This window comes from Chiroxiphia lanceolata, chromosome 15 (assembly GCF_009829145.1).
Source record: "Chiroxiphia lanceolata isolate bChiLan1 chromosome 15, bChiLan1.pri, whole genome shotgun sequence".
Lineage (NCBI taxonomy): Eukaryota > Metazoa > Chordata > Aves > Passeriformes > Pipridae > Chiroxiphia > Chiroxiphia lanceolata.
The window spans coordinates 1628011-1653233 of NC_045651.1; the positions used below are offsets into that span (position 1 = coordinate 1628011).

The following is a 25223-nucleotide window of genomic DNA, read 5'->3' on the forward strand; positions in this document are numbered from 1 at the left end:
AACCCCTAAGATATGGAATGAGCTGAGAATAACAAGCTTCCCATGCTGATGGAGGAAGATGAATTGTGTCTAAAGAAGGTTTTAAAATAAAATGGCTGTTTACTTTTGTTATTAAGTGTTTGTTCTTTGCTTTGGTTCCTTAGGGGCACTTGCTTAAACTAAGACTTGCTGTTTTCTGCCTGCTTCTCCCTTGGCTGTCCCATGGTGGAATGGTAACACTGCTTGTGGTGGGGTGGGCAGACTCAAAGGGAGCACTGAATGGAAAGTAAAGGGATGGAGAAGGTGGACTCTTTATAAACACACAAAAAGAAAACCTCAGACCCACCCAAAAAACCTAAAGAAAACGAATAAACCCTTCCCTGAACCCATCAGGAGAGTAACTGTCTTTAATGATTAAGCAAATTAGGAAATGTTAAATACGTCTTAAATTGCTCTGCCATAGTAAATGTTTTCACATTTGCTCTAGGGTGAAAGAAATACATGCAAAGAAATTACATAAACCTATTTGAAGAGTTTGTTCACATTTGATGTTCACTGTACAAAGAGCACAGGAGCTGAAAGCTGGGCTCAGCTGTCCGAGGGAACCTCGGGGTACCCGCAGCTGGGCTTCCTCGAGCAGCTCACCTGCAACATCCTCATCTGGAGCGTTGGTTTGAATTTTAATAGCACTTCAGCATGTTAACATTTAACAACGTGTTCCAGAGGGTGTAATTTGAGGTGAACTGTTACCCCTCTCCTGCGCTGCCTCTTCTCACTATTACCAGGAGGCTGAAATGAGGTATCGTTGGAAACGTTTTGCTTTTTTGCAACAGTATCTGTTGGTAGGTTCCTCCCATGTTAAGATTGTGTAATTTGGCACAGAGTTAAGAGTTAATGTTCCAACATGGTGAGTTGTTTCCTTTCTGAAGCTCCCTATTCTTTGGCCCTTAACCAAACAAGGGCTATTTAGCACCTTGCCAGCGAGTTTCCTGTTTAGGAAACTGTTAACGCGAACTTTATGGGCGCTTTTCTTAGCGAGATGTGTTTTTATGTGCACTTGTAGTGAAATAACAGTTATTACCACAAGTGTGTATCTGAGTCTCTGAAGTCTGGAACTCTAATGTAACATTCACATTGTTCCCTGGGAGCTGCCTAGGGTGTCAAGGTGTAACAGGCTGGGAATAAATCTCAGCTGCCCAGAAAACTCATGCAAATGTGTTTCTTCTGAGACTGGAAACTCACTTGCCTGCCGAGGAAAAGCACGTCTGAGTGGCATCTGGGGACTTCTGCCACCACAGGAGCTTCGATGTGGCAGCCTGAAGCTTCACATGCGATGTGGAGAGGCAAATTGGCATGTCTGCCTCAGGAATAAGCTTGCTAGGACCAGATAACCCTTTCAGGGGCTTCTCACTTACCCCACTCCTGGAGCAGCAGCAGAACTGGTTTTCCTGCTAAATCCATGCACTGGGAAAGTAGAATTGCACCCTGAGGCTGGCGTTGTCATTTAGTTAGGCTGACATCTTGTGGAAGCCTTCCTAGTGTATTAAGAGCAACAAATAAGCTAATTTTACTTGATGTAGATGTGGGCTGTGTGACTTTGCTGTGCTGGGGGCCTGGAGGATGCAAGCCCTGGAGTTGCAGGTGAGACTGGGGTGCCCAGGATGTGAAGCCCTGTGTATGGCACCACACAAGCATCCAGCTCAGCCCTCTGCCTGGAGGAGTGGCTGTGGTAATTATTGCTGGACATTGGCACGTTAGAGACTGCGGGAGTATTTGCTGGTTTTTTGCCAGAAGACAGTGTTTGTGCTGTGTCACAGGGCTGTGAGGCAGGGGTGGAGCAGGGGTGTGTGGCTGCAGCATTCCCATGCCCCTCCTGTCACTTGGATGCGCTGCCTTGGGGCTGGGTCACCAGGGAGCCCTGAGAAGTGGGCACAGGAGAAAAAGGCACATCTGAGGTGATCCAGCAGCAGCAGATGTGTCCGGAGAGGGCAGTGGGAGGGGTGGGACAGGGCACCATAGGTCGTGTGTGCTTGTCTTCCTGGGAGCAAAGGACACGTGTGCTGCCGTGGAGCATGGTGACTGTCACCATGATGTGCCATGTCACCTCCCTGTCTGGCAGCTGTCTACACCTGGCACTGGTTGCACATTTTAATTCCTCCTTGTACCAGAATGAGTGCAGGAGCCAACCTTCCCCTCTCTGTGGGCACAGCAGGGAGTGTGGGACCACCGTGGGTGCAGCCTGGCTGTGGAGAGGGACAATGGGGTGGGAGTGGTGTAGCACAACCAGCTGTGCAGGAGGGACAGTGCAGGCATCTTTATTCTTATTCAGGTTCTCACTGCCCCCTGGATGATGCCATGCAGCCCCTGTGCTTGGCTGAGCTGTGGGCTCACCGTGGGAGACTCCTTCCTGCAGCAAACCAGTGTACAGTCCGGCTTCCTCAACCAGCAGAGCTGGGATGTGAAAACACTGCTGAAATTCCTGTGTGTCATACTTCACTGCTCACCCTTCCTGGCCTTGAATCAGCACTGTTGTATCTGGAATTTGTTGGCAGCCCCGCTGTCACGGTGATGGAGGGGTGTGGATGGTTGTGCTCTGTAGACATGGAATTAGGCGAGGTGGCAAGGCAAAACCAAACACGAGGCAAAATGCACCTGAGCGCTGAATCTCCTGCCTCCCTACGAAGCTGAACTCGATGGGAGCACAGTGACATAGCACTGCCTGCCCAGAGGAAGGTGTACCAAGCACTCATTTTTCACTTATGAAATCCCCATCATTAACCACGGTGCTGCCTCTTGTACTGACAGCCCAGAAGACAATTCACAGATCACCTGAAGCAGAAACCCCTCTGCAAACCATCTTTTTTGGGTAATTGTGTGGTGGGTGGCAGGTGGGACAGTGATAGCTCTCAGTCATGCAGCAGTGGCACATCTGGCTCACATCTGGGTGCTGGCTGGGGGGGAGGGATGTTGGGCTCTGCAGGGATGCTGTGAGGGCTGGTGCTGGGCAGGAGGCACTATCTCCCTCAATAGCTCTGTGGGTTTAGCTTAACCCAAACTGACAATGAGCCTTTGATATTAACACTGGAAGTTTTTGGTATTTAGCTGCAAAACTCATTGCATTGAGTAACTCATTGCAATTCCTGTGGTGCTGGTCCTGGTGGCATGAACTGCTACCGCTGTGCTCTGGTACCTTTATTAAAGTTGGGGTTGGGTTCTGTCAGTAGCTTTAGGAAAAGGTTCTGGTTTTCAGTTGTTTAAATTCCAATGGCACACCTACAGCGGGAGTGCTTTGTGACAGAGGTGGTGATTCCTCTCCCCTCCCTGTATGCAAATCCCCTTTCTTTGCTTTGAGCCACTAAAACAAGCCCTACTGGGGACACTGGTGTGAGCTGGGATTGAAGGGTTGCGACAGGGAATGCTTGTGTGCTGCTCTCCAATCAGGGCAGCAATGGTGGGGGAAGAGCAGAAATTACAGGGAATGGGGGAAAGAAGCAATTTTTAACACCAATTCTATCCTCTTTGATAAAGATCTGATTTAATTTAAAGTAAATTTGCACTGTGGCTAAATTTATTATCCATGATACTGGACAGAGCTAGGGTATCATTCTGCAAAATGATTGACGTGGTCATCATGACCCTATTAAATCTACTGAATCTATTAGCTGCTCACTGACTGCAGGGCTTGTGTTTCCCTCAGCAGAGTTTTGTGCTGAATATCTAAAAATCCTATTAGGAATCGGAATATTCAGGCTTTGCTATTGTGAGTCCTAGTAATCCCATGGATAGGAAAGGATGAGAGCTGGGCTGTGTTGTGCTGTGGGTCATTAGCTGGCTCCTCACTGAAGGTTTAGAAATGAGGACCAATTTTTTAATGGTAAGGCTAATTGGGTACTGGAACAAATTACCCAGAAGTGGTAAACTGTCAATTGGAGCCTTTAAAACATGATTTATTACTTAAGAGAGGGAGACCAGCTCAAACAGGACATATGAGCTGTAGGGTGGAAGGAATGGGTAAAATCCATGGTATTTGTGGGAGCCTGGACAAAGTGACTGTGCTGTGGTCAGGGATGGTCTTCAGTGTGTTCCTGTGCCCAGGAGGGTTTGTGCTACCACAGGCTGTGCAGGTCTGCATGTGCTCCAGAGACCACGGTCCCACTGGCTGCCTCCACTCAGACCTAATGGGGTTTGACTGGTCCCACAGTTAGTGTTTATGTTTGATTGCAAAAAGAAATTTCAGTGGGGCAAAACTTGATATCCTTGTCTCCAGGCCTGGACCTTGGTTAGAATTGGCTGTGATGGTTTAAGATGTTAATGGCAGCAGGGTCTTCTGTAGCCACAGAGGTGGGGTCATCCACCTTGTCTGTCCTCTTCTGCCCCATTCACCAGTCCTAACAAAGGAGCCCCATTAGTAACTGCACGTGCTAAGTCATTGAATTACCACAGATAAATTAGCAGGGAGTTTTATCCTCAACCTTCTGAAGGACATTCTGGTCATGCTTTTGACAAGCTTCTGCACTAAAACTTCTGAATGCCAACAAGGTGGAAATAAAATGGGACTGCCTTCCTAAAATCTAGTGGGATTAGATTAAACAGCTCTTGCAGTGCTAATAGGTGGTGTAGTTTCATGGGAAGGGATCAGCAGTCTGAAATCGGTGCTGCTCAGGCTCTAATGTGCTCTTTGGGGTGTTTTACGTAGTGGTCTCATGAACTGAATGTCCATTAGTGGAAGCCATCTCTTGGTTTTCCTCTCATCCAAAAGGCATCTGGTGCTGAGCACCGGAGCTGTTGTGGGCTGTGAAGCCGGGGACAGCAAAGTGGAATTGATGGGTGGCCTTGCTGCAAATGCCTGCTCCTGCTTCATGTTAAAATGGTAATGTGGGGGCACCCAGGGAGAAGTAAAATGGTACTTCTTGGAACAGCTGAATGTTTGGCTTTCTACATAATGGATGAATGTATCTCTTAAATCCAAAGATATTCCTGGGAAAAAAACCCCACATATACAGGGAGGGGTGCCATGTGTTCAGCAACATGGTCACGTTGCCGTAGGTAAACTGGTGTGAACCAGGAGGAACAAGGAGCTGCCTCTGCAGGTTGATGTCTCAGAGCAGCTCGTGGTTGGTGCAGTGGCAGGTTTTGGGGTGCATGGCCCCCTTGCCCCCCTCAGGGTCCAGGCAGTGCCCACCACCACCAGTGCACCCGAGCTGTGGCTTCAGGGCAGGCTCAATGGGGACTTTCCAGCCTTAACTGCAGCTTGTCTCTCACATCCTCTGAGCAGGGAGCAGCAAGCTGTTGGGCAAATGAGCAGCATTAGCCTTCACTTTATTTAGAGACTTCAGCTCCGGTTTTTGAACATGGAGTGAAGAACGGGCCAGCTCGGGGCTGCCGAGGGCTGTGGCGTCATCAGAACAAGCTCCTGGGTGTAGTTTCAGTCACTTTTCAGTTACCTTTTGTGATGACAAGCAAATCACTTGATCAGGGAGTGACAAATCTTCAATAATTCATTAAACTATAATGACATTACAACATCCTCATTACTCCCCCCCTTCTTTATTCGTGCTGTAGAGTGGACTTGATGTTTTAGATTCAAGGCTGCTCATCCAGATATTTCAAACCAGCCTGTCACCTGGAGAATTGATACCTGGCATACCCTCACTGCAGTGCTGCTAAATGGGTTTGCTTCTCAACTGGATAATTATATTGATTGTGGCTTAGAACTTCAGAAATTGGATTGTGGTTGCATGAAGTGTGTTTTGAAACCCTAATATAAGCTATGTCATACAGAAAAAACTCCCAGCAAAACCAGACCACCGCTGTTGTTTTATCTGACACTCTTATTTTGGTACAAATGAGGATATTTTTGACCCAGTGTCTGATGGAAAAGAGAAGCTGCCACTGCTGTTTGGCCCTTTGCCCTCTCTAAGAGGGCTCACTCGAAACGCGCTGTATCAAACCTCAGTGAAGTCCAACTCCCTGGGGATGGGCCTGGGGACTGACTGGAAATGGTGGATTTCATACACAACAAATGTTTTATAAGGACTGTATACTTTTGATTTTGGGCTTTTGACTGCCTGCTCAAGAGCAGTGTTGTGTGACACTGGGGATGAGGGTGTGTAGGGAGCACTGCTGTCCTGCCCACACCAGCAGGGAGGTGGAGGCTCTACCTCCAGTGTGCATAATCACTTAAAAAAAACCCCAAAGTAAAGAAAGAAGTTGACAATATACTTGAAATTAATAGTAGTGGTTCTGCTTTTTGCCCCTGAATACCTGTTTAACTCTTTGTCTCTTGTTTTTCAGGCTGGACGCAAAGAAAGAAGTGATGCCCTGAACTCTGCCATTGATAAAATGACCAAAAAGACCAGAGACTTGCGCAGACAGGTACTGACTGTGTTAGAGTCGAGGCAAAAGAGTACATTTCTGCGTGTTTGCCCTCTTGGGACTGTTACCTGGGGATTTGTTTCTCGTGGGTAGTGGGCTTGCCTGCTTGTTTTTAGTGAATTAAAAGCTGAAAGCTTCCAGTGTGTGGTTCAGAGCGAAGCACGGGCTGGGAGTGTAATTCTGTTAGCTTTGTGGTAAAGATGTTGGATTCTTAATTGTCTTCGTGGCAAGAGAGATGAAGAAATCCCCCAAAAAACCCAAAACCAACTCCCACTTCACGGATTTTGAAGATAATCACATATATTTTATAATTCTAGGGCTGTTCGTCTCAGCCTATTTTATTTGAGTATTGTATTTATGCAGCATCAGCCTTTTGTCTGTTTGGTTGTAAAGCAATATATTCCCCATTTTGAGTAAACAGGAGTATGGATCAAGTTTGTTGAGAAATGTTTTTATTCTAGTAGAAAAATAAAAAGTTAAATCAGCGTGTTGTTTAATCATCTCGGGGAAAGCAGCAAATTTACTCAGACAAAACCAATATGAGCTGCTAAATCAATATTTGTGGCCAAACTGGTGACTTGCACTTCTATAACTAATCCATTTTTTTAAGGAGATTTAATTTAAATTGAAGCAAAAAGTGTATAGACAAGACTTAGTGGAGGGAAAGCCTTGGTCACACAAAGGAAAAAGGATCAATGACAAAAGTAGTTTAAGCTTTACGTATTAATACAGTCAAAGGAAGCAGCAGTGGAACTGCTGAGGAATAACTCATTCTTTTATTTTTATTTTAGCTCCGCAAAGCTGTTATGGACCACGTATCAGACTCTTTTCTGGAAACAAATGTTCCACTTTTAGTATTGATTGAAGCTGCCAAGAATGGCAATGAAAAAGAAGTTAAAGAATATGCCCAGGTTTTCCGTGAACATGCCAACAAATTAATTGAGGTAAGATGGTACAAATTAAAATAAAATTATTGCCAGTTAAATTAAGGCAAGATGAGGCAAAACACGTTTTTTGATTCAACTGAAACATGCAGCAATTTCTGTAATAAATTTGTTTTTAAAATTTTATTTAAATGAATTTAAAGGCAGTTTAATTTAATATTTAAATAATTTAAAATGTAAGCTTTTTAAAAAGCAGCTATCAAATAACCCCTGTAGTTGCAGATATTGTACAATTTGAGTATATGATAAAGGTAAATTGATTTGTTACTTGGAGGTGGTGAATTGGAGTAAGGGAGACCATGGCAAGACTGTCCTACTGGATTGAAGCCTGGAGGTTTTTTGTTTTCAGTAAAATCCAACTAAAGATAAAAAGGCCTTTTCTTGGAAGACCTTTAGTGCAGGGAAAGCCTTGGTCACACAAAGGAAAATGAAATGGAAATGAAACCAACTTGTGTGTTTGTAAAGAGCAGAAAACAGACAAACAAAAAACTTGGAATGACAACGAAACTGATCCCTGCCACCTCTTTCTGATGAAAACCCGAAGGCTATCCAGCTGGTGGTACTGCACACCAAAGCTCTAATTGGTGGGAAGACCGGGTTAAATGGGGCCAAACTGTCTTAACCAGAATCACGGAATTACTTGCCTTGGAAAAGCCCTCCAAGATCATCAAATCCCTCCTGTGCCCCATCCCCACCTTGTCCCCCAGCCCAGAGCACTCAGTGCCATGGCCAGGCCTTCCTTGGACACCTCCAGGGACAGGGACTCCAAACCTCCCTGGGCAACCCCTTCCAGTGCCTGACCACCCTTTCCAGGCAGAAATTCCTCCTGATGTCCAACCTGACCCTCCCCTGGCACAGCTGGAGGCCGTTCCCTCTCCTCCTGTCCCTTGTTCCCTGGGAGCAGAGCCTGACCCCCCCCCGGCTCCCCCCTCCTGTGCAAGTCAGGGAGTTGCATTAAAGGTCATTAGACTGCTGCCAAAGGAAGCAGATTTCCAAGGGTGCTGTGTCCACAAAGAGCAGAGCAGTTCATGCCCTGTGTTCATGGATATGTTTTGGGACCCTCGGCCTCTTGCCACTGTGTTTGCGTGAGAGTTCTGTGCCGGTTGATGCAAGGAACAAACAGCTATAGGTATTGTTGAGGAAACATGCCACTAGGAATAAGCTTCAAAAACCCCTCCTGTGCTCTTCAGGGCTTTGAGGCATTGGCTGGTTGTGTTTAACCTTAGCAGCTCCCTGAGAACAGTCCCAGGCTGGTTCATGTGTTTTTGCTCTCTTCGTGTCTCTGTGTTTGATAATGTAGTCCATGTGTCTCCTGGGCTCATAGGGAATACTCTCACAGCTTGACAGATTTAAATTGCTCAGGAAAAAGACTTATCAGACGTCAGTAAAAATAGTTTCTGACTCTTGCACAGTATATCTTTCTCGGGGCTCCGAGTGCAGTGAGTAACTGCCCCATAGTCAGGGGTGCATCAAGCTTGTCCAGCTCTTCAGAGCTGCTGTCTAAGCAATGAAAATCTTTAGTTCTTTGGGGGCATCCATTCTTCATTTTTGGCCTGTCACATTTCAGTGTCAGTGCCGTCCTCCTGGAGTTTCAAAGTTACTCTAATCTCAGTTTTAAGGAACTCACGTTGTTCTGCAAAGCAGCATATGGAAGGCAGTGCTGCTGTGCCCTGCCTTGGCAGCAGGATACAGCCCTGGGAACACTTTGAAGTGGGTTTCATTTAAGCCTCCCTTCTTCGTGTTGCAAGCCTAATTTATCTAGAAAATTATTTTTAAGGCTTGTTTACAGAAGAAGTTGCCTGGTGTAACAATAGCAGTGCCTGTTCTGCCAGAGCTGTGCCACCTCCTCAGTGGATGCCTGGTGTCCATGCACCAAGTTTCTGGGCATGATTACAGAGGAGGGATTGTGCTGCTCTGTCCATGAGCTTCTCTCCCCCTGCTTTGCCAGGTGAGCCCACACTCCTGCCCCCTGTGTCCCAGCCACAGCACTGTCCTTGCTGGGACCTCAGAGCACTTTGCACTGGCTTTACCTGGTGTGCAAATGCTAAGCTGCAGAGGAGTTTTGCTGAGCCTCTGCACAGCCAGACACTCTTGTCTTCCAGAAAGGACACATTCAACAATATTTCTCACTGACATCAAAAGGTTCTGTTAGAATGATGTGCTGCTTTTGAAAGCTTGCTTACTGCTTTTGCTGTCTGAAATGTAACTGTAGCTATAGAGAAGCATCATCCAGATGGCTTATAAACCTCTTCCCTGAATGGAGATGGATTAATATATATGCTTAGCTTTGACAGAAGGGGAGTAGTGCTCCTGCAGAGCCCTTGTCCCGAGGAGCTGGAGAGCCCCTGGGAGTCATACACGGTGTCAGATTTACTGTGGAGGAAGATGGGTCAGAGTGGGTTGCACTTACAATGTTTTGGTGTGTCTCTGTCAGAATGGAGAAGGATGTTTGCAAGTTCCCTTGTCATTCTGCTCCTGGGCAGGAAACTCAGCTGCAGGTATCCAGAGAAACAATAAAAGATTGTGTAAGAGCAGAACACAAGATGTTTCACTGGGTGAGATGAGAAGTGATTGCTTCCACCTGCTTTCAGTGGAAGATAAGTGTGCTGGGGAGCTTATCATAACTACCCTCAGAAGTGCTGCTGAGTGACTCAAGACATCAAATGTGACAAAACAGCTGCGGCACGGAATGGAGCTGTGTTGTGTATCATGCTGTGATTGACAGTGTTGCAGATGCAGAGGAGAACATGTCCTTCCCTGTAGTGCTGAGCGAGGGGAAGAAAGGCGTGTGAGAGACCTGCTGTGCACGAGGGAACCCAGCACATCCCCGTCTGGACTGGTTTTACACCCTGGGTTCGGTACCCGTTTGTACTGTGCCCTGGAGGAGTCAGTGATGCTTTCCTGGTGTACCAGCCACTGAGAGATATATACTGAGAGAGTAGATATTTGTTTAATTATTATTTTTTAGATACTAAACTGTTGCAGGGGTTGGCCAGGCAGGAGGAGTGGCAGTGCTGGTTTTGCCCTGGGTTAGCACAGAGAGTTCTTGCTCCTGCAGTGCAGAGGTGTTTGTGGGCCCTGCAACTACCTGTAAGGAAATGCAAGCACAGGATTTGGGTAATTTCATTTTGAAACATTCCCTTCTTGGCAGCAGAACACTCTGCTTTGTGGTTCCTAACGTCCAGGCAGCCAAATTTGACCAAAAGGTGCAATAACCACAAAAATGTGATTTGCCCGCTGGGTCTGTGTCTTCTGGAGAGCCCATACCAAAGCCATGTCCCAAAGGGCTCCCATCTAGTTTGTTTCCCACGTAGTAAAATACTAACCCTTTTCTCCTGCCTTTTGAAAGCTGAGTAATGGTAAAATAGTAGAATGAGACTTGTCTCAGTTAAATAATAAGTTTCAAAGATAGCTTTCAAAGTTGCTCTGTGCTAACAGACCTTTAACTAGCGAGCACTCTGCCTGGGTTTGGCTGAAGGAGTTTAATTCAGGAATTGAGAAGCCAATTTAAATGCAACACACAAGAATAACAGAAAAGACAGCATTTTGGGAACCAGCTTAAGAAAAAGTTAAATTCACTTCCTAATTTGCAGGTTGTGAAGTAGTTACTACATTCCAATGGTTTTTCCGATGCCGAGTGAGGTAGCCTTGGCTCTCCAACCTCTAACTTTGCTCTTGAGGAAAGACAGCTTGGCACTGGCATCCTCAGATCCTCCCCAGAAGAAACTAGGCTGTCCCGCGACTTGGTGCTGGTGTTTAATGATGTCACTTAGCACCACGCTGGCTTTTTGTCCCTCCCAGCCTTTGAAGAGTGTTTGTGCCCGAGCTGCCTTTGTGCGGTCACTGCAGGGGCACTCCTGGCTGCTCTCTGAGAAGGGAAAGAGCCAGAGATGTTAAGAAGATACCTTTGCTACACTATTGAATGCTTGAAAAAAATAAAAATTATCTTGTCAATTTGTCACTTTTTAGTTTTAATGGAAAAGCTTTACAGGCCTTACAAAATCAGGGAGTTAAAAGATAAATAAGAACAGGGTCCAAGTTAAAATCCTCCAGTAGCTGTTTGCTTGCTGAAGAGTATTTTGGAGAATATTTTTGGAGTTAGTAATTCCTTAAAAAGAATAAATAATCTCCTCTTACTCTGGAACCCACTACCCATTTGTCAAATGTTTTTTCTTAACTTAAATTTTATTTATAAGTCTCTTTCTCAGAGAAATGTTGGTAAAGACCAGGGAAGCAAAAGCTCTCAGTGGTGTTTCGTAAGCATTGATTTTTTTTTCTAATTGCTTTAATTTATCTGAAAAGACTGCTCTGTGCCTTTTTTTTAATGCACTGGGTTGCGTCTTGCATATGGAGAGATGATTTTCTCATTTTTGGTGAAAACCCATGAACAGATGCAGGCAGCAAATTTATTTGCTTGGAAAGAATCACATTTGGGCACTTGCAGCTCCATAAGCTTTCTGTAGCCTCTTGCAGTGACATTTCCCCCTCCTGTTGCCCTCACTGAATAGCTCGATGTCCTGGAGTCATTCTTCAGCCTTCGGTCTAAAAATACCCCTCTCCAAGAGCCCGAGGCCTTGCACACTTGCTACATTTTTCTTGCAATTATCCTGATTTGCTCAGACTTGCAGCCCATATATTCCTCAGAGATTCTTAACAACTGCAGGTTTTTTACACGTGAAAGGCTTTTAAAAAATGTGAATTAGGTGAAACGTAGCTTGGATTTAAAATAAAAACTGGCTTTTGGACTGGAGACAAGGTGAGGGTTTTGAAAAGCTGAGGCTTGGCTGTGCTGTGTTCATGAGGGATAACTTACCTGGGCATGGCAAGTTACCATTTCTTACAAACAAAGCATGGGTCCAGCAGATCCAGAAGTTAATCTGGTCTGACAAGATTATCCTTTGTGTCTATCAGCCACCTGATCTCCAAAGTTCCTGCAGAGTTTTTCAAAGCAGCATCTTTGGAGTGGGGAGTGGACTGGCTTTGCTTATTCTCTCAATCTCTTCCCCCCTGCCAGCACCCGTGTGGGTCGGTGCTGCCAGGCAGAGATGGGGTATCTTGAGTCATCACCCAAATCACATATTGACTTGAAATGTTTTTCTGAATTCTGTTAATCTCTCAAAACCCAACATTTTCCAGCACCTGTTTTTCCTGCTCAGTACCTTAATTTACAGAGGAAAAAAAAATCTGCCAACTCAGGTTTGTCTTTTATTGCTTTTATTTTTAAGGTAATTGTCTATTACAAGGAAAATGTTGTTACCCTGTGCTCTGGAAGAAGAGAGGCAGAGTTAGTCCAGACTCATTCCCCATTTAAAATGGAGACCAAAATGAGCAAAATGTCTCTTGCAAAGCACAAGCACGTTTTCTGTAATTTGTCTATAGATAACCTTGGCAGCAATTTAAAACTAATGTCTTCAGTAAATGACCAGTGTAACTCTAATGTGCCCTCTAAAGTCCGACACTCTTCAACAACCGATGCACTTTCCTTTTAAGTTCATTTTATTAGTCAACTAATTCATAAATAAATTAAATTTTACTCGTAGAACATGCTTTCCTTACATTCATAATCGGGAAAGCAGGAAAGCCTCAGCAGAAAAATGTTCCTACATTTTTCAACAAAACTGGATATACAAATTTAATACATCATACATAAGTAAAGGCAAGTGACCTTTTAATAGGATAACTTCTGTTCTCGTAAGGTTATTTTTGAGGCCAATCTTCTAATGCTACACCAAATAATGTATGAAAGAGTCTGTAGAATGCTAGTAGAGTTTAAAAATCATGTTGGAAGAGGAATAAGAGACTTCAGGGTAATCTTTCTGTCCACATTTCATTGTAAGTGCACACAGGGAAGCAAGGCAGTCGGTAATGTGACAGGGACACTGATGGCACAGATGAAGGGATTGAATCCTCACGTGTCTGGGCAGCAATTGGGCTATTTGGAGACATTTCTCTGTTTGAAAATCATCTCAGTTTGCTGCTGCTTTGTGGAGGAGAGGCATTTCTGCCATCCTTCCCCACAGGGACAGTCATCATGGGCAGGATTGTTGAGAGGGAAGGGCTTGGTGTGTACACACTTGGGCCGGGAGAGACGTGAAGGGTGTAGAATTTGGAGGTGAACGAGTTTAGGGTTTGGGAGATTGTGTTAATGTACTTTTATCCCACTAGAAACAGCCCTGTATTTACTCAGTTCCTTTTTCGTTCGGAGGCAGAAGCTTTTGAGGAAGGGGAATCTGTAAAAGAGGTTGGTAAGTGTAAGCACAGTTAAGTGTCGTGGTGTTGACGTGTTGTCTTCAGAGGTGGGTAAGAAACGATAGAGCCCTGGCCATTTCATTTTCCAGGTGTTTGCATGTTAATTCCAACAGCATTTTTAAGTAGCTTTTTGAGTACAACTTTTATAGATCTGGCATAAATGTCTTAATTCTTGATATTTAGCTAAAAGCTTTGATGCATGTCTGGATTTTCATCATCTTAGTCATTAGCAAGATTGGATTATTAGTCATGTAGTGTCATCAAGGAGTTGCCTGAAATCTGCTCATTACTAATACTGTTTTGTCGTCTTCTTCAAGAGCATAGTGTACTTACAATTACAGTTACACTTGCCATGAACAGTTGTCTGAATCACCAAAAACTGGTTTAAACAGCTAATAATAGGCACCAAGTTGGAAACCTTTGTCAGATCAGAAGGCAGCATGTTCTGAGTGATGAGCAAAATGAGATAAGAAAGAATTACGATTTCACAGAATCACAGACTGGTTTGGGTTGGAAGGGTCCTCAAAGACCATCTCATCCCACCTCCTGCCATGGGCAGGGACACCTTCCACTAGCCCAGGTTGCTCCAAGCCCTGTCCAACCTGGCCTTGGACACTTCCAGGGATCCAGGGGCAGCCACAGCTTCCCTGGGCAACCTGTGCCAGGGCCTCCCCACCCTCACAGGGAACAATTTCTTCCCAATATCCCATCTAACCCTGCCCTCTGGCAGAGTGAAGCCATTGCCCCTTGTCCTGTTCTTTCAGGCCCTTGTCCAAATTCCCTCTCCACCTCTCTTGGAGCCCCTTTAAGCACTGGAAGGGGCTCTAAGGTCTCCAGGCTGAACACCCTCACCTCTCCCGGCCTGTCTTCATTTCCACTAGGTAAACATAAAGACATTTCTGGAAAAGGGTAATTATTTGGTTACTGTCCAAATATCACTACTAGAAACGCTTTCATTTTAAAGAAAGGCATTTGTGTTGCTAAGAAGCATCTCAGCTGAGGGTTTGAAAGTTTGAAAGTTTCAGCTGAAGCTCAGCTCTCCATCACACACCAGTGGTGTCATTGCTGTCGTGGTGGCTCAGATCAACTTGTGTAACTAATGTGTTTTGTGCTTATAACAACATTTTAACACTTTAGCTTGTTTGTCTGAGGAAGGAATAGTTCCTGTGCCAATAGTTACATCTGCTGCTACAGCTGCATCAATGAGGGGCACGGTGCCCACATAGCACACTGGTGTTCTTTACCAGCTCTGTTTTCTCTCAGGTCTCTGGAGAGGATAATCCACCAGTCTGGGAATAGAGGTATTGCTGTACCACCAGCACATTCCTACTGGGGGTATGTTTTATGCTATAGATGTATTAATTCCCTTCAAACACCTCTTCCTCCTCTTTGCTTGAAAAATTTCCCTGTTGGCAGGAGAGAAGTATTCTCCCTGCTGCACTTGCTGTGCAGGAAATGGAACCCAGTTTGGTTTGTCATGATGCACAAAGTCTGGATTTGCCCAGCTGTGTGAAAAATGGCCCTTCCCTCGGAAACCTTGGCAACACGTGGTCACACTGTTGGGAAAGACATTTCCTCTGGGCATGGAAGGAGCTCACCAGTGTGGAGCAGAGCTGCAACAAGGACAGCTGTATCTGGAATGGCACCAGGTAGCTGGAGTGGTGTTTGGAGACAGCTCTGGACAGAGTGGAAGCCAAGTGCAAAGCTGTGTTCCTTAACTAGATTTTTAGACACACAGATCAGTTTGAAATGGGGAAGTTTTAGGATTTGATCCCAAATGAAAGGTGGTTACCCATGAAAATATTAAGCAATTGCCTCACTATAATAGGGAGCAGAAGGTACACAATATATTTATTTTTATGCTATTATACTATTTACTAGAGCATGTAGTGACAGGGCAAGGGGGAATGGCTTCAAACTGCCAGAGGGCAGGGATGGGTGGGACATGGGGAAGAAATTCCTCTCTGTGAGGGTGGGGAGGCCCTGGCCCAGGTTGCCCAGAGAAGCTGTGGCTGCCCCTGGATCCCTGGAAGTGTCCAAGGCCAGGTTGGACAGGGCTTGGAGCAACCTGGGCTAGTGGAAGGTGTCCCTGTCCGTGGCTGGGAGCTGGAACTAGATGGTTTTGAGGTCCTTTCCAACCCAAACCATTCTGTGATTCCATGATTTTGTCTCTGATCCCTTTTCTCTTGCCATCACTTGGCAACCTGTTGAAATAAAACCCCCGTAACCTCCATTTCTCATTGCCCAAAACATTTGAATCAAAAATGCCAACCCTTTACTTGCCAGTTTTGTCCCATCCAGATGAAACCTCCCCTCCTTGTGTTTATAACCAGACTGGAAATTCAAACTATTCTCATGTTCTGTGTGAGGTTGCAGAGCTCTGGAAATAGTTCTCTCATTGTAGTCCTTCATTCCCCCCGGTTCTTTACGTCTGGAGTTTTTCTGTGCATGCTTTGTTTTATTTAAAGACTTGGACTATTTTCAGTTAATACATTGGGATTCTGTTGTTCACAACAAGCTCTTGCAAGGTACCTTCTGTGGAGCTGCAGCCACATGCAACTACTTAAGTCACATAAAATCACAAGGCAGTTGACAGCATGGCTCTGGTAACTCGCTGCACAGTCCCTGTGGATCTGATCCAAAGTCCTCCTGCATTAAAGAAGTGGCTCTGTTTTGTGTAATTCCTACCTAGTTATGCCTCTGCAAAACGAGGGGTTTGTAGGGTTAGAGCTATAACACATCTAGAGCTGCAGCACTTCTCCCTGTGCAGTGCCTGCTAGGGCTGGATGTTAAAATGCTCGCATTTGTCTTGAATATTGAGCGTAGTGTTCAGGTGAATAAATAAATGTATGGACTTAGTGAATAATGAAAGCCTTTTTGGAGAGGGATGGAGATTACATAATCGACACATCTCTTCTGAGAGTCCTCAGTTGCCATTAGTTTTGTCAGAACAGTTGTTTCTGCAGATAAATTAATTTCCTGGGCTTTGACCAGCAGGAAGGGAATTGGGACTTTTTTTTTAATATCAAGGAGGAAGAAATCAGATGTGCTGTATTTGAATTCTGTGAGAATATCATATACTTTTCTTTAGCAGGTCCTCAAGAGGAAAATGTGGAATGGCTGCCTGTCCACTCTTTTTTTGCTTTTAAAATGGGTGCTTTTTAAGCTGCTTATAAGTTGGAATTTGCATTCCCATAGAAATCGTAAAAGGTAAAGCAAATAAAATATAATAAGCAGCTGAAATTTTGGAGTTCAGTCAGAAATGAAAATGCCAGGAACACCTTTGAAAAGCTTGGTTTCTGGGATGTTGAAATTTCCAAAATATCTGTGTACACATGGATGGGGTTTGTTATTTCTGTGTAAGGGCTTGTGAGCATCAGTTACCAGAGGATGCTGCTTCATGTTGAACTGAGAAGTTTTTCAATCTAAGACAGTCGTAAAACTTCCTTCTGCAATGCTCTTTTTCCAACTGCAGGTTCAAATGAGAGTGCTCAGACTCTTAGAATTCAATTAGTGCATGTTTGGCTGCTGTGTAGAGATGTATAATCCTGAGTTATAACAATGCTGGGTGGCAGGGGCAGCTCTGACAACCTTAAATTATGCAACAATAAACACATTACAGAGCCCTCTCTGGGTTGCACCAGCACCCATTTAGGAGGCTTTGCCTTCTGGACTTCCTGAACAAGCTGTCCTAAAAACTTGACCTGTAAACAAGGAGGAAAACCTGGGTGGTATTTCCATGAATTCAGTCCAGGTGCACAAGTCAAAGGCTTTAATGCATTTTTCATTGTCGGCCTTTGAAATCCTCAAAAAGGAAGATTTAAAGTGTTAGGGATTACAGTTCCTTTTTTCTCTTCCATTTTTTGTCTCTGTTGAAAAAGCAATTTTACGTCCTTCAATAAAGAGTTCCAGGTAAAGTAACCTCTCTGCCTAAGCCAGGGAGTCGGTGCAAAGAGAAGGCAGAACAAGTACAAAGCTGGAGTTATATTGCTGGGATATGTTACAGAGTGTAATTTAAGGAGCTTAGCAGTGATCCCAAACTCGTGTAGTTGAGGCTGCTGCAGCTTCATAATTGCTTGAAGACTTGACTCCTTAGCCACGATCTGAACAAATTTGAAGTTAAAAATAAAAAAACAACAAAAAAATGTATTTCAGGTGGAAAAGGTACAGGAAAGGTGGTTCTCTGCCCCAGCTGCCACCACAGACAGGCTGACAAATTGTTACTAGTGGTAGAAAGAACTGCTTGCTTGTAGGAGTGTCAAGATTATTCCTGATTTAAAAATTAGTAAATTCTGAAGAGTCAAAGCTAACTAGAATTTGAGATGGAATCAGTCTCTGGATGGTAACAATATTTCTTTGAATGTTGGAGTTACACCTTCTTACTAATTACATACTCCCAGTTGACCCTTTGCCCTGAGACAGCGTCTGCCTCTCTCACAAGGAACCAGAAGCCCAGAGCTGTGGAATCATTTAGGTTGGAAAAGCCCTCTGAGATCCTCGAGTCCAACCATTCCCCAGCACTGCCAAGGCCACCATTACACCATGCTACCAAGTGCCACATCCACACCTATGTTGAATCCTTCCAGGGATGATGACTCCAGCACTTCCCTGGGCAGTCTGTGCCAGGGCTGGACAGCTCTTTCAGTGAAGAAATTTTCCCTAATAACCAACCTGACCCTCCCCTGGCACAGCTGGAGGCCGTTCCCTCTCCTCCTGTCCCTTGTTCCCTGGCAGCAGAGCCCAACCCCCCCCGGCTCCCCCCTCCTGTCAGGGGGTTGCAGAGCCAGAAGGTCCCCCCTGAGCCTTTTTTTCTCCAGGATGAGCCCCCCCAGCTCCCTCAGCTGCTCCTGCTCCTCCAGCCCCTTCCCCAGCTCCGTTCCCTTCCCTGGACACGCTCCAGCCCCTCCATGTCTCTCTTCCATGAGGGCCCAGAACTGGACACAGCCCTGGAGGGGCCTCAGCAGGGCCAGCACAGGGACAGTCCCTGCCCTGGTCCTGCTGCCACACCATGGCTGGCACAGCCCAGGGGCCATTGGCCTCTTGCCCCCTGGGCTCACCTGGGCTCATGTCCAGCCCCTGGCACCGGCACCGCCAGGGCCTTTCCCAACAGGCACTTCCCAGTCCCTCTGTCCCAGCCTGGAGCTGCAGGGGTTGTTGTGACCCAAGTGTAGAGCCTGGCACTTGGCCTTGTTGAACCTCACAACATGGCCTTGGCCCATGGATCCAGCCTGTCCAGATCCCTCTGCACAGCCTTCCTGCCCTCCAGCAGATCAACACTCCCATTCAAGTTAGTGTTATCTGCAAACTGACTGAGGGTGCACATGATCCCCTCATCCAGGTCATGGGCAAAGATATTAAGCAGGACTGGTCTCAGTATTGAGCACAGGGAAACCCCAGGAGTTACCCCCCTTCCCCAGCACTGTTTCCCACCCTGTTGATGGTGCTCCTGGCCACTAGTGCTCCCTAAGGGTAGATGTGGCACTCAGTGCCATGGTCTGGTAACCATGGTGGTGGTGGTGAATCAAGGGTTGGACTTGATAATCTCGGAGGTCCTTTCCAATCCAGCTGATTCTATGATTCTGTGTGTGGAGATACTTGGCTGCTGTTGCTCCTGGCCCTGCCCGGGTGCTGTCACATGAGCTGTGGGCTCCTGGTGACTCTCCTGGATCCCTGAGCTGCCCCCAGTTCAGGCAGCCCCCTGTGCACTGCTCTGGAGTGCTCTGCTGCAGACTGTGCCGGCACTGGAGCCGCTCACATCAAGTCATCTTGCCGCGTGCTGATGTCACCATTAGTACCAGTGAGACTGGAGTTTCCAAACCTGATCAGTGCATGGAAGCCCCTTCCAGATGAGTCTGTCCAGCTGTTTCACTTGGCACCATTAGCTCCGTGCTGGGAACGGCTGGGGCTGCGCGCTGCTCACTGATGCATTTGTCACTGGGGGGAAATTTAAGCTCATTCATCTAAATACCAGCAGCTGCTTGGGGTCTGTCCTGCCTTTTGGGGTCCCTGAAGCCATCTCTGGGCCATGATGTAGACTCTGAACTGAGAGAGCCTTGATGCTGCAGCAGAAAGCTGCCTCTCAATTGGTCTGTCGTCGCTGTGAGAGGTGTCTCTGAGCCGTGCCGGTCTGTGTTCTCGGCGCTGTCTTCATTCCCAGAGTATTTTTAACTTTTTTCAAGAGATTGCTCGTTATGCTGATTACATTATTTGCGATGGTTTTGTCTCCTTTGATGCCTGTGCCAGTAGTGCTTATGTAAAGGGACTTGATGATATTGAATGGTAAGAATGAACAAATGCAGCGGGAATTCAATTGCTATTTTGCTCTCAAGCACAAGTGTTCTTCTTTCTAAATCAAGTCTGACCACTTACTATGTCACTCAGCTGCTTTGTTGGAGACATGGAGAAACTATTTAATTTACATTTCATTTAAAGGAAATTTTTGTTCACTTGAGGTGCAGTATTTTATTTAGAAGTTTTGGAAATGTATGTTTTCCAAGTGCTCTGCGGGCTTTAAAAGAGCTGATCTTCATCTCAGCTGCAAAATGCAGTGTGTTATGGGTACGTATCAAATAACTGGCCAGCAGCACCTTATTCTCTGTACAGACAGGGAGTTTGAAGGTGTTTATCAGATATCACCCAGAAGTTATTGAAGATGAGTTCTTTCGGGTACTTTCAAAATTAAATTTCTTAGTCATGCAGCCATTCATCTCAACTGGTACATGCAATTTTAGAACTCATGCTATAGAACACCTGATAATTACTAACAGTTTAGAATACCTCATTGTAATGTCATTTACAACTTGATCAATAAATTGACATAGCTCTCCTTAAATTTCAAATTTTAAGAGGCTTGTGAGTGTTTTCCAATAGTTCAACAGAGCCTTCCCCCGGGCGCAGTAAACGTTGCGTTGCTGTGAATTTACAGCCCTGTCTGCAGCACTCTGAAGTCATCTCAGATTCTGCCACGTCTCTGCTTCGCTCTGATGTTCAGCAAATAGTTTGCTGGGAAGTTTGTGTGCTAATCTGGCAGAGAAACCAACCTGCCAGAGCGAATAGCTCTCTTTTGGACGGGCGTGCTGAAATGAAGTGTTGAGCTTTAGAAATGCAGCAGTAGGATGGGATGTGGCAGCCAACAGTTGGATTGTCTTAAACTGCCAAAGACCCTCAGTCAGGGAAGCACACACGCTTCTTTCATGAGGGTTGGCAGTCCCAGTCGGGCGATTTCTAAAGAAGAATTGCCATCAGTTGGGTATTCAGAAGAAAAATGACTGTTCAAAAATGACTGTGCAAAAAAGCAAAATTTCATTATACCATGGTGGGGACACTCCATTATAAACTTCTTTGCCTCTCTGTGTTCAGACAGAGCAGGGTTTCTGTGTGCTTGATTCATCACACTTGGCTTGAGAGACAGCACAACATCTCCAGATATCGGAGAGGCTGATTTTGTGGTGCTTCAATGTCGCTTTTATTCAGCCCCTACTCAATAGAGCTTTGTGTTCTTCTTGCTCCTGGAGGTTGTAACTGCTGCTGTGGATGCAGGAGTGATGGGGAAATATGGACCATAAAAAATATTGGCAAACTGGTGTTTCTCAAAAATATGACCTGTGCTTAAACCAACAGCAAAATCTTTATTTGGCTCTTAAATCATGGTGTGTGATTGTCTTTTGATTCCTTTGAGCCTCTAAACAAAAGCACAATGTGCTCCTACTCACTGTGAACTTGGGATTTAAGACATGGAAAGTCTGCAGGACAAAAACTTGATGTTCCAAATGCAGTCCCTGTGTGAGAGGGCATTCTGGGGCCAGCTGTTTGGTGGGGGTGTCATGCACAGGGGCTGGGCTGGAGGCTGGACATAGCAGAGAGGAGGGACAAGAGAGCCCTGGCCCCCACTGGGTGCTGCCCTGAAAACCTCCTGCAGCTCACCTCTTCACATGGAGGACTTGAATACAAAGACCAGTGGAAGAGAAACTTCAGGAGTAGGGCACTAATATTGCTAAAAGCTGACAGTTTTCTCTGTGGTGTTGAGGCTGCACAGCCTTCCTCTCAACTTCAGTTTGTTTTCCTCCAAACATAAGCTGTTGCATCTGCTTGCCTGGTTGTTCTGTGCTGGGAACACACCTCTCCGCTTGACCCCTTTGCTTTTTGTCCACTGAAACTTGATTTGGAGCTGGAGGGATGAAAAGGCTGTGTGCTTTGCAATGGAAGTTTGCTTTTTGCTCCCCAAATTGATAATGGAATCAATGAAAAATGCTGTTCAAGTTTAATGGTATGTGGTTGATGCCTTGTGGGAAAGTAATTTATTCTGTGTGGGAACATCTGTCGTAAGGGAAAGGCTTGGGGAGGGGGGAAAGCGTGTGGTAGAGCTGCAGATACTACTTCAAAATCACTTGTATGTGAATGAAAAGGATAGTTTAATTAAAGGCAGAATGGAAATTCCCCAGCTTATAGAGAAAAGTATCTGGGGAAATGTGGTTCAGTGGTGTTACTGAGCATCTGCTGGCTCCTGTTGGTGCTTTTATGGCACATTTGCTGAGGGCTTTGCAGGTTGCTCTGCCTCTGGAAGGGCAGCACTCGGTGTTCATCTCAGTTCACTTGGTGCTATTTTTACAGCTTTCTGTGTTCAAATGGCTCAGAATAACATGCTTGTCATTCACCTGTCAACTGAGAAATGTAACTTATTTCAAACTTCCTTCCCCAGAGATTAGCTCCAATATGAGGAATATCTGCAATTACCAAGAAGTTCTGTGCTGTCCCCTTTCTGCTCTTAAAAGGCAGGTGTTTGTTTACAGAGGTCTCTGTTTCAGGCTGACCTAGTTAGAGGTGCTGCTGTGCAGCAGGTCAAGGAATAAAGTTTTATCATCACAAGATGCTGCTCAGATTTTGGAGGATCGTGGATGCATCTTCAAGGTCCCCTGTATGGGTTTTATTTGATGAATCACAGCATAAACAGAGGGCTGGAGGAATCTCCCTGGCACCTCAGGCTTTACCTGGATCACATCCCTGTATCCTGTCATGGAGGTGCTCCGTGCAGCTCCAACAAACCAGGTTGAGCTTTGCACCACCCCTGCACAGGTGAATCGCTCTGTGAGCCTCTGAGTTCTTTTGTGTCGACATCCAGTAGGATATAGAAGTGTTTGAAGAAAAGGGAGCATCCCTATGCTTATGGACATGAGAGTATTTAACCATCAGATCATGGGAGCTGGAATTTTTCATTGTGTGGTTGCTGTTGTCTCACCCAAGTGAGAATGAGCTTTTAAACCCTGACTTCAAGTGCTACCAATGCTGCTCATGTACATTTTGCTGGAGAGACCTTACCTGGATCATTGGTGGCAGTGATGTCTGTCCTGTCTGACGGGCTGGGGGGGAGAGGCTGGACATGACCCAGCCCAGAACCCCCTGTGCTCTGGGCTGATCCCCCAGTGTGGGCAGAAGGGCAGGGGGGATTCTGCCCCCCAGATGAGACTCCCCTACAGAGCTGCCTCCAGCCCTGGGGAACAGCACAGGGAGCACATGGAGCTGCTGGAGAGAGTCCAGAGGAGGCACCAAGAGGATCAGGGGGATGGAGCAGCTCTGCTGTGGGGAAAGGCTGGGAGAGTTGGGATTGTTCAGCCAAGAGAAGGGTTTGAGGTGATGTCATTGTGACCTTCCAGTGCCTGAGGGGGCCGACAGAAAAGATGGAGAGAAACTATTGACAAGGGCCTGCAGTAATAGGACAAGGGAGAATGGCTTCAAACTGCCAGAGGGCAGGGACAGATGGGATTTTGGGAAGAAATTCCTCCCTGTGAGGGTGGTGAGGCCCTGGCACAGGTTTCCCTGAGAAGCTGTGGCTGCCCCTGGATCCCTGGAAGTGTCCAAGGCCAGGTTGGATGGGGCTTGGAGCAACGTGGTCTAGTGGAAGGTGTCCCTGCCCATGGCAGGGGGGTGGAACTGGATGATTTTTAAGGTTCCTTCCAACCCAAACCACTCTGTTATTCCATGATTCTATGATCTAGGATTTGATGGCTCGAGAAGGAACAGGTGTCATTCATTAATGGTTTCAGAATTGGTTAGAACTGAACTAATGTGGATGCTTCATGTTTCCTGATGGGTTACTGGTCACTATTGGGAGTAGGCAAAAGGTTTCCTACAGAAGGAAATAAACCCCATTTCCAACAGATGTGTTTTGTTTCCTCCCACCTCTTTCACAGGTTGCCAACTTGGCCTGTTCCATCTCGAACAACGAAGAAGGTGTGAAGTTGGTTCGCATGTCAGCCAGCCAGCTGGAGGCCCTGTGTCCCCAGGTAAGGGAGAGCATAAGAACATAAGACAAACCCTAATAAGTTGGGCAACTGGTCCTGCTTAGGACTTGCTCTGGTCCCTTAGTGGCTGTCTGTGGACTTGCTGCAGAAATGGACTTTTTCCTTAATATACATAGAGAGTGAAATGCAGTGAAGGCATCAATATTTAGAAACTTTAAAATCCATGACTAAGGAATCAATGATGTGAATGGGTCATTTTTATGTCATAGCTCTAATTCCATTTGGCCAGGGGATTCCAGTAACCTGCAGCACAGTAAAGCAGGGAACCTTCAGTGGTTTGCTGTGCACATTCATACTGCAGAATGGTGCCTCTTGAAGGTGTTACTGCTCCTGTGCTTGCTGTAAGATGAATTATAGAATATTATTTTTTTGCTCGAGTAGAATATAAATATGCCAAAAAACTCTCGATGGGTAGGATGAGAGGAAGCTGGATTTGTGTGAAGAGTTTGAAGCTGGCTGAGACTACCTTCTAATTAATAACTTTTTTAGTGGAAACAAGGAAATTAAGTTTATATAAGTACTAGACTATCCTCTTCCCTTTTGACAGCCTGATGTTTTAAATGTCAACAACTAGATACTTGGATGAACCCCTGAAGACTACAGTGAGCTGTTGATTCTTGTAATTTACATTTTTTAAAGAACAGGAAATTCAGATCTAAAACATCCAAATAAGCTGTTGTTGGTAAAGAGGAATGAATGGAAAATATGTGCTCAGAAAAAGTGGTGAAATGGCATTTTATGAAAATAAGGTGTATTGTCTCAGGATTACTTGGAATATGTATGATTTTCCCATATATACAGGTATTTTTTAAAGCCACTTGAAGGGAAGAAAATTATTTTGACCTGTACCCACCTCAGCAGGAGGGGAATTTTGAGGGAACAGCTGAAGCTAGTGTGAAGAGCAGGATTGTTTTACCCTTTGCATTACTTCCAAGTAACAGTGCTGTTAAACAGGTGAAGATGAAGCAGTAAATGCTATCCAGGAGGCCTTTTGGCATCCCACAGTGCCTTGTGTGGTTCCCACTCCTGCATCCAGCCCTGGGGCCGGTGCATCAGCTGTGCTGGCTGTGCCCTTCTCTGCCTCCCACATCTGGGGCTGCTCAAAACCAAAGGTCAAGTTTTACAATTGGAACAAAGCATGTGGAAGAAAAAGCTTTTGAAAATCCATTTTATGTAATATAAGGGCTTGCTCTTTCCTGAAGTAGCCAACTAGGCTGATGTAATTTTTTTCCCAGTTGTCTCCAAGAATACGGGTGTCTAACGCATGGTGTTCCAAACAAATGCTGGTGTTTTTGAAAATAATCATCTGAAGAAAGTTAGATTTTTCTTTGAATATGTTTCTGGTGAGTGTCCAAGTCTGTGGGGGTGTTTTCTCCTC

At 45.6% G+C, this 25223-nt stretch overlaps 1 protein-coding gene across 3 annotated transcripts in view; it reads left to right on the top strand.

Moving 5' to 3' along the window:
* The window catches only part of CTNNA1 (catenin alpha 1), a 119707-nt gene that overhangs the window by 62948 nt on the left and 31536 nt on the right, over positions 1–25223 (top strand). For all 3 annotated transcript variants that reach the window (XM_032702792.1, XM_032702794.1, XM_032702793.1), the window contains 3 exons: positions 6274–6354; positions 7146–7298; positions 23735–23827. In XM_032702792.1, coding sequence (XP_032558683.1) covers positions 6274–6354; positions 7146–7298; positions 23735–23827 — 327 coding nt within the window. The remainder of the gene's footprint in view (positions 1–6273; positions 6355–7145; positions 7299–23734; positions 23828–25223) is intronic.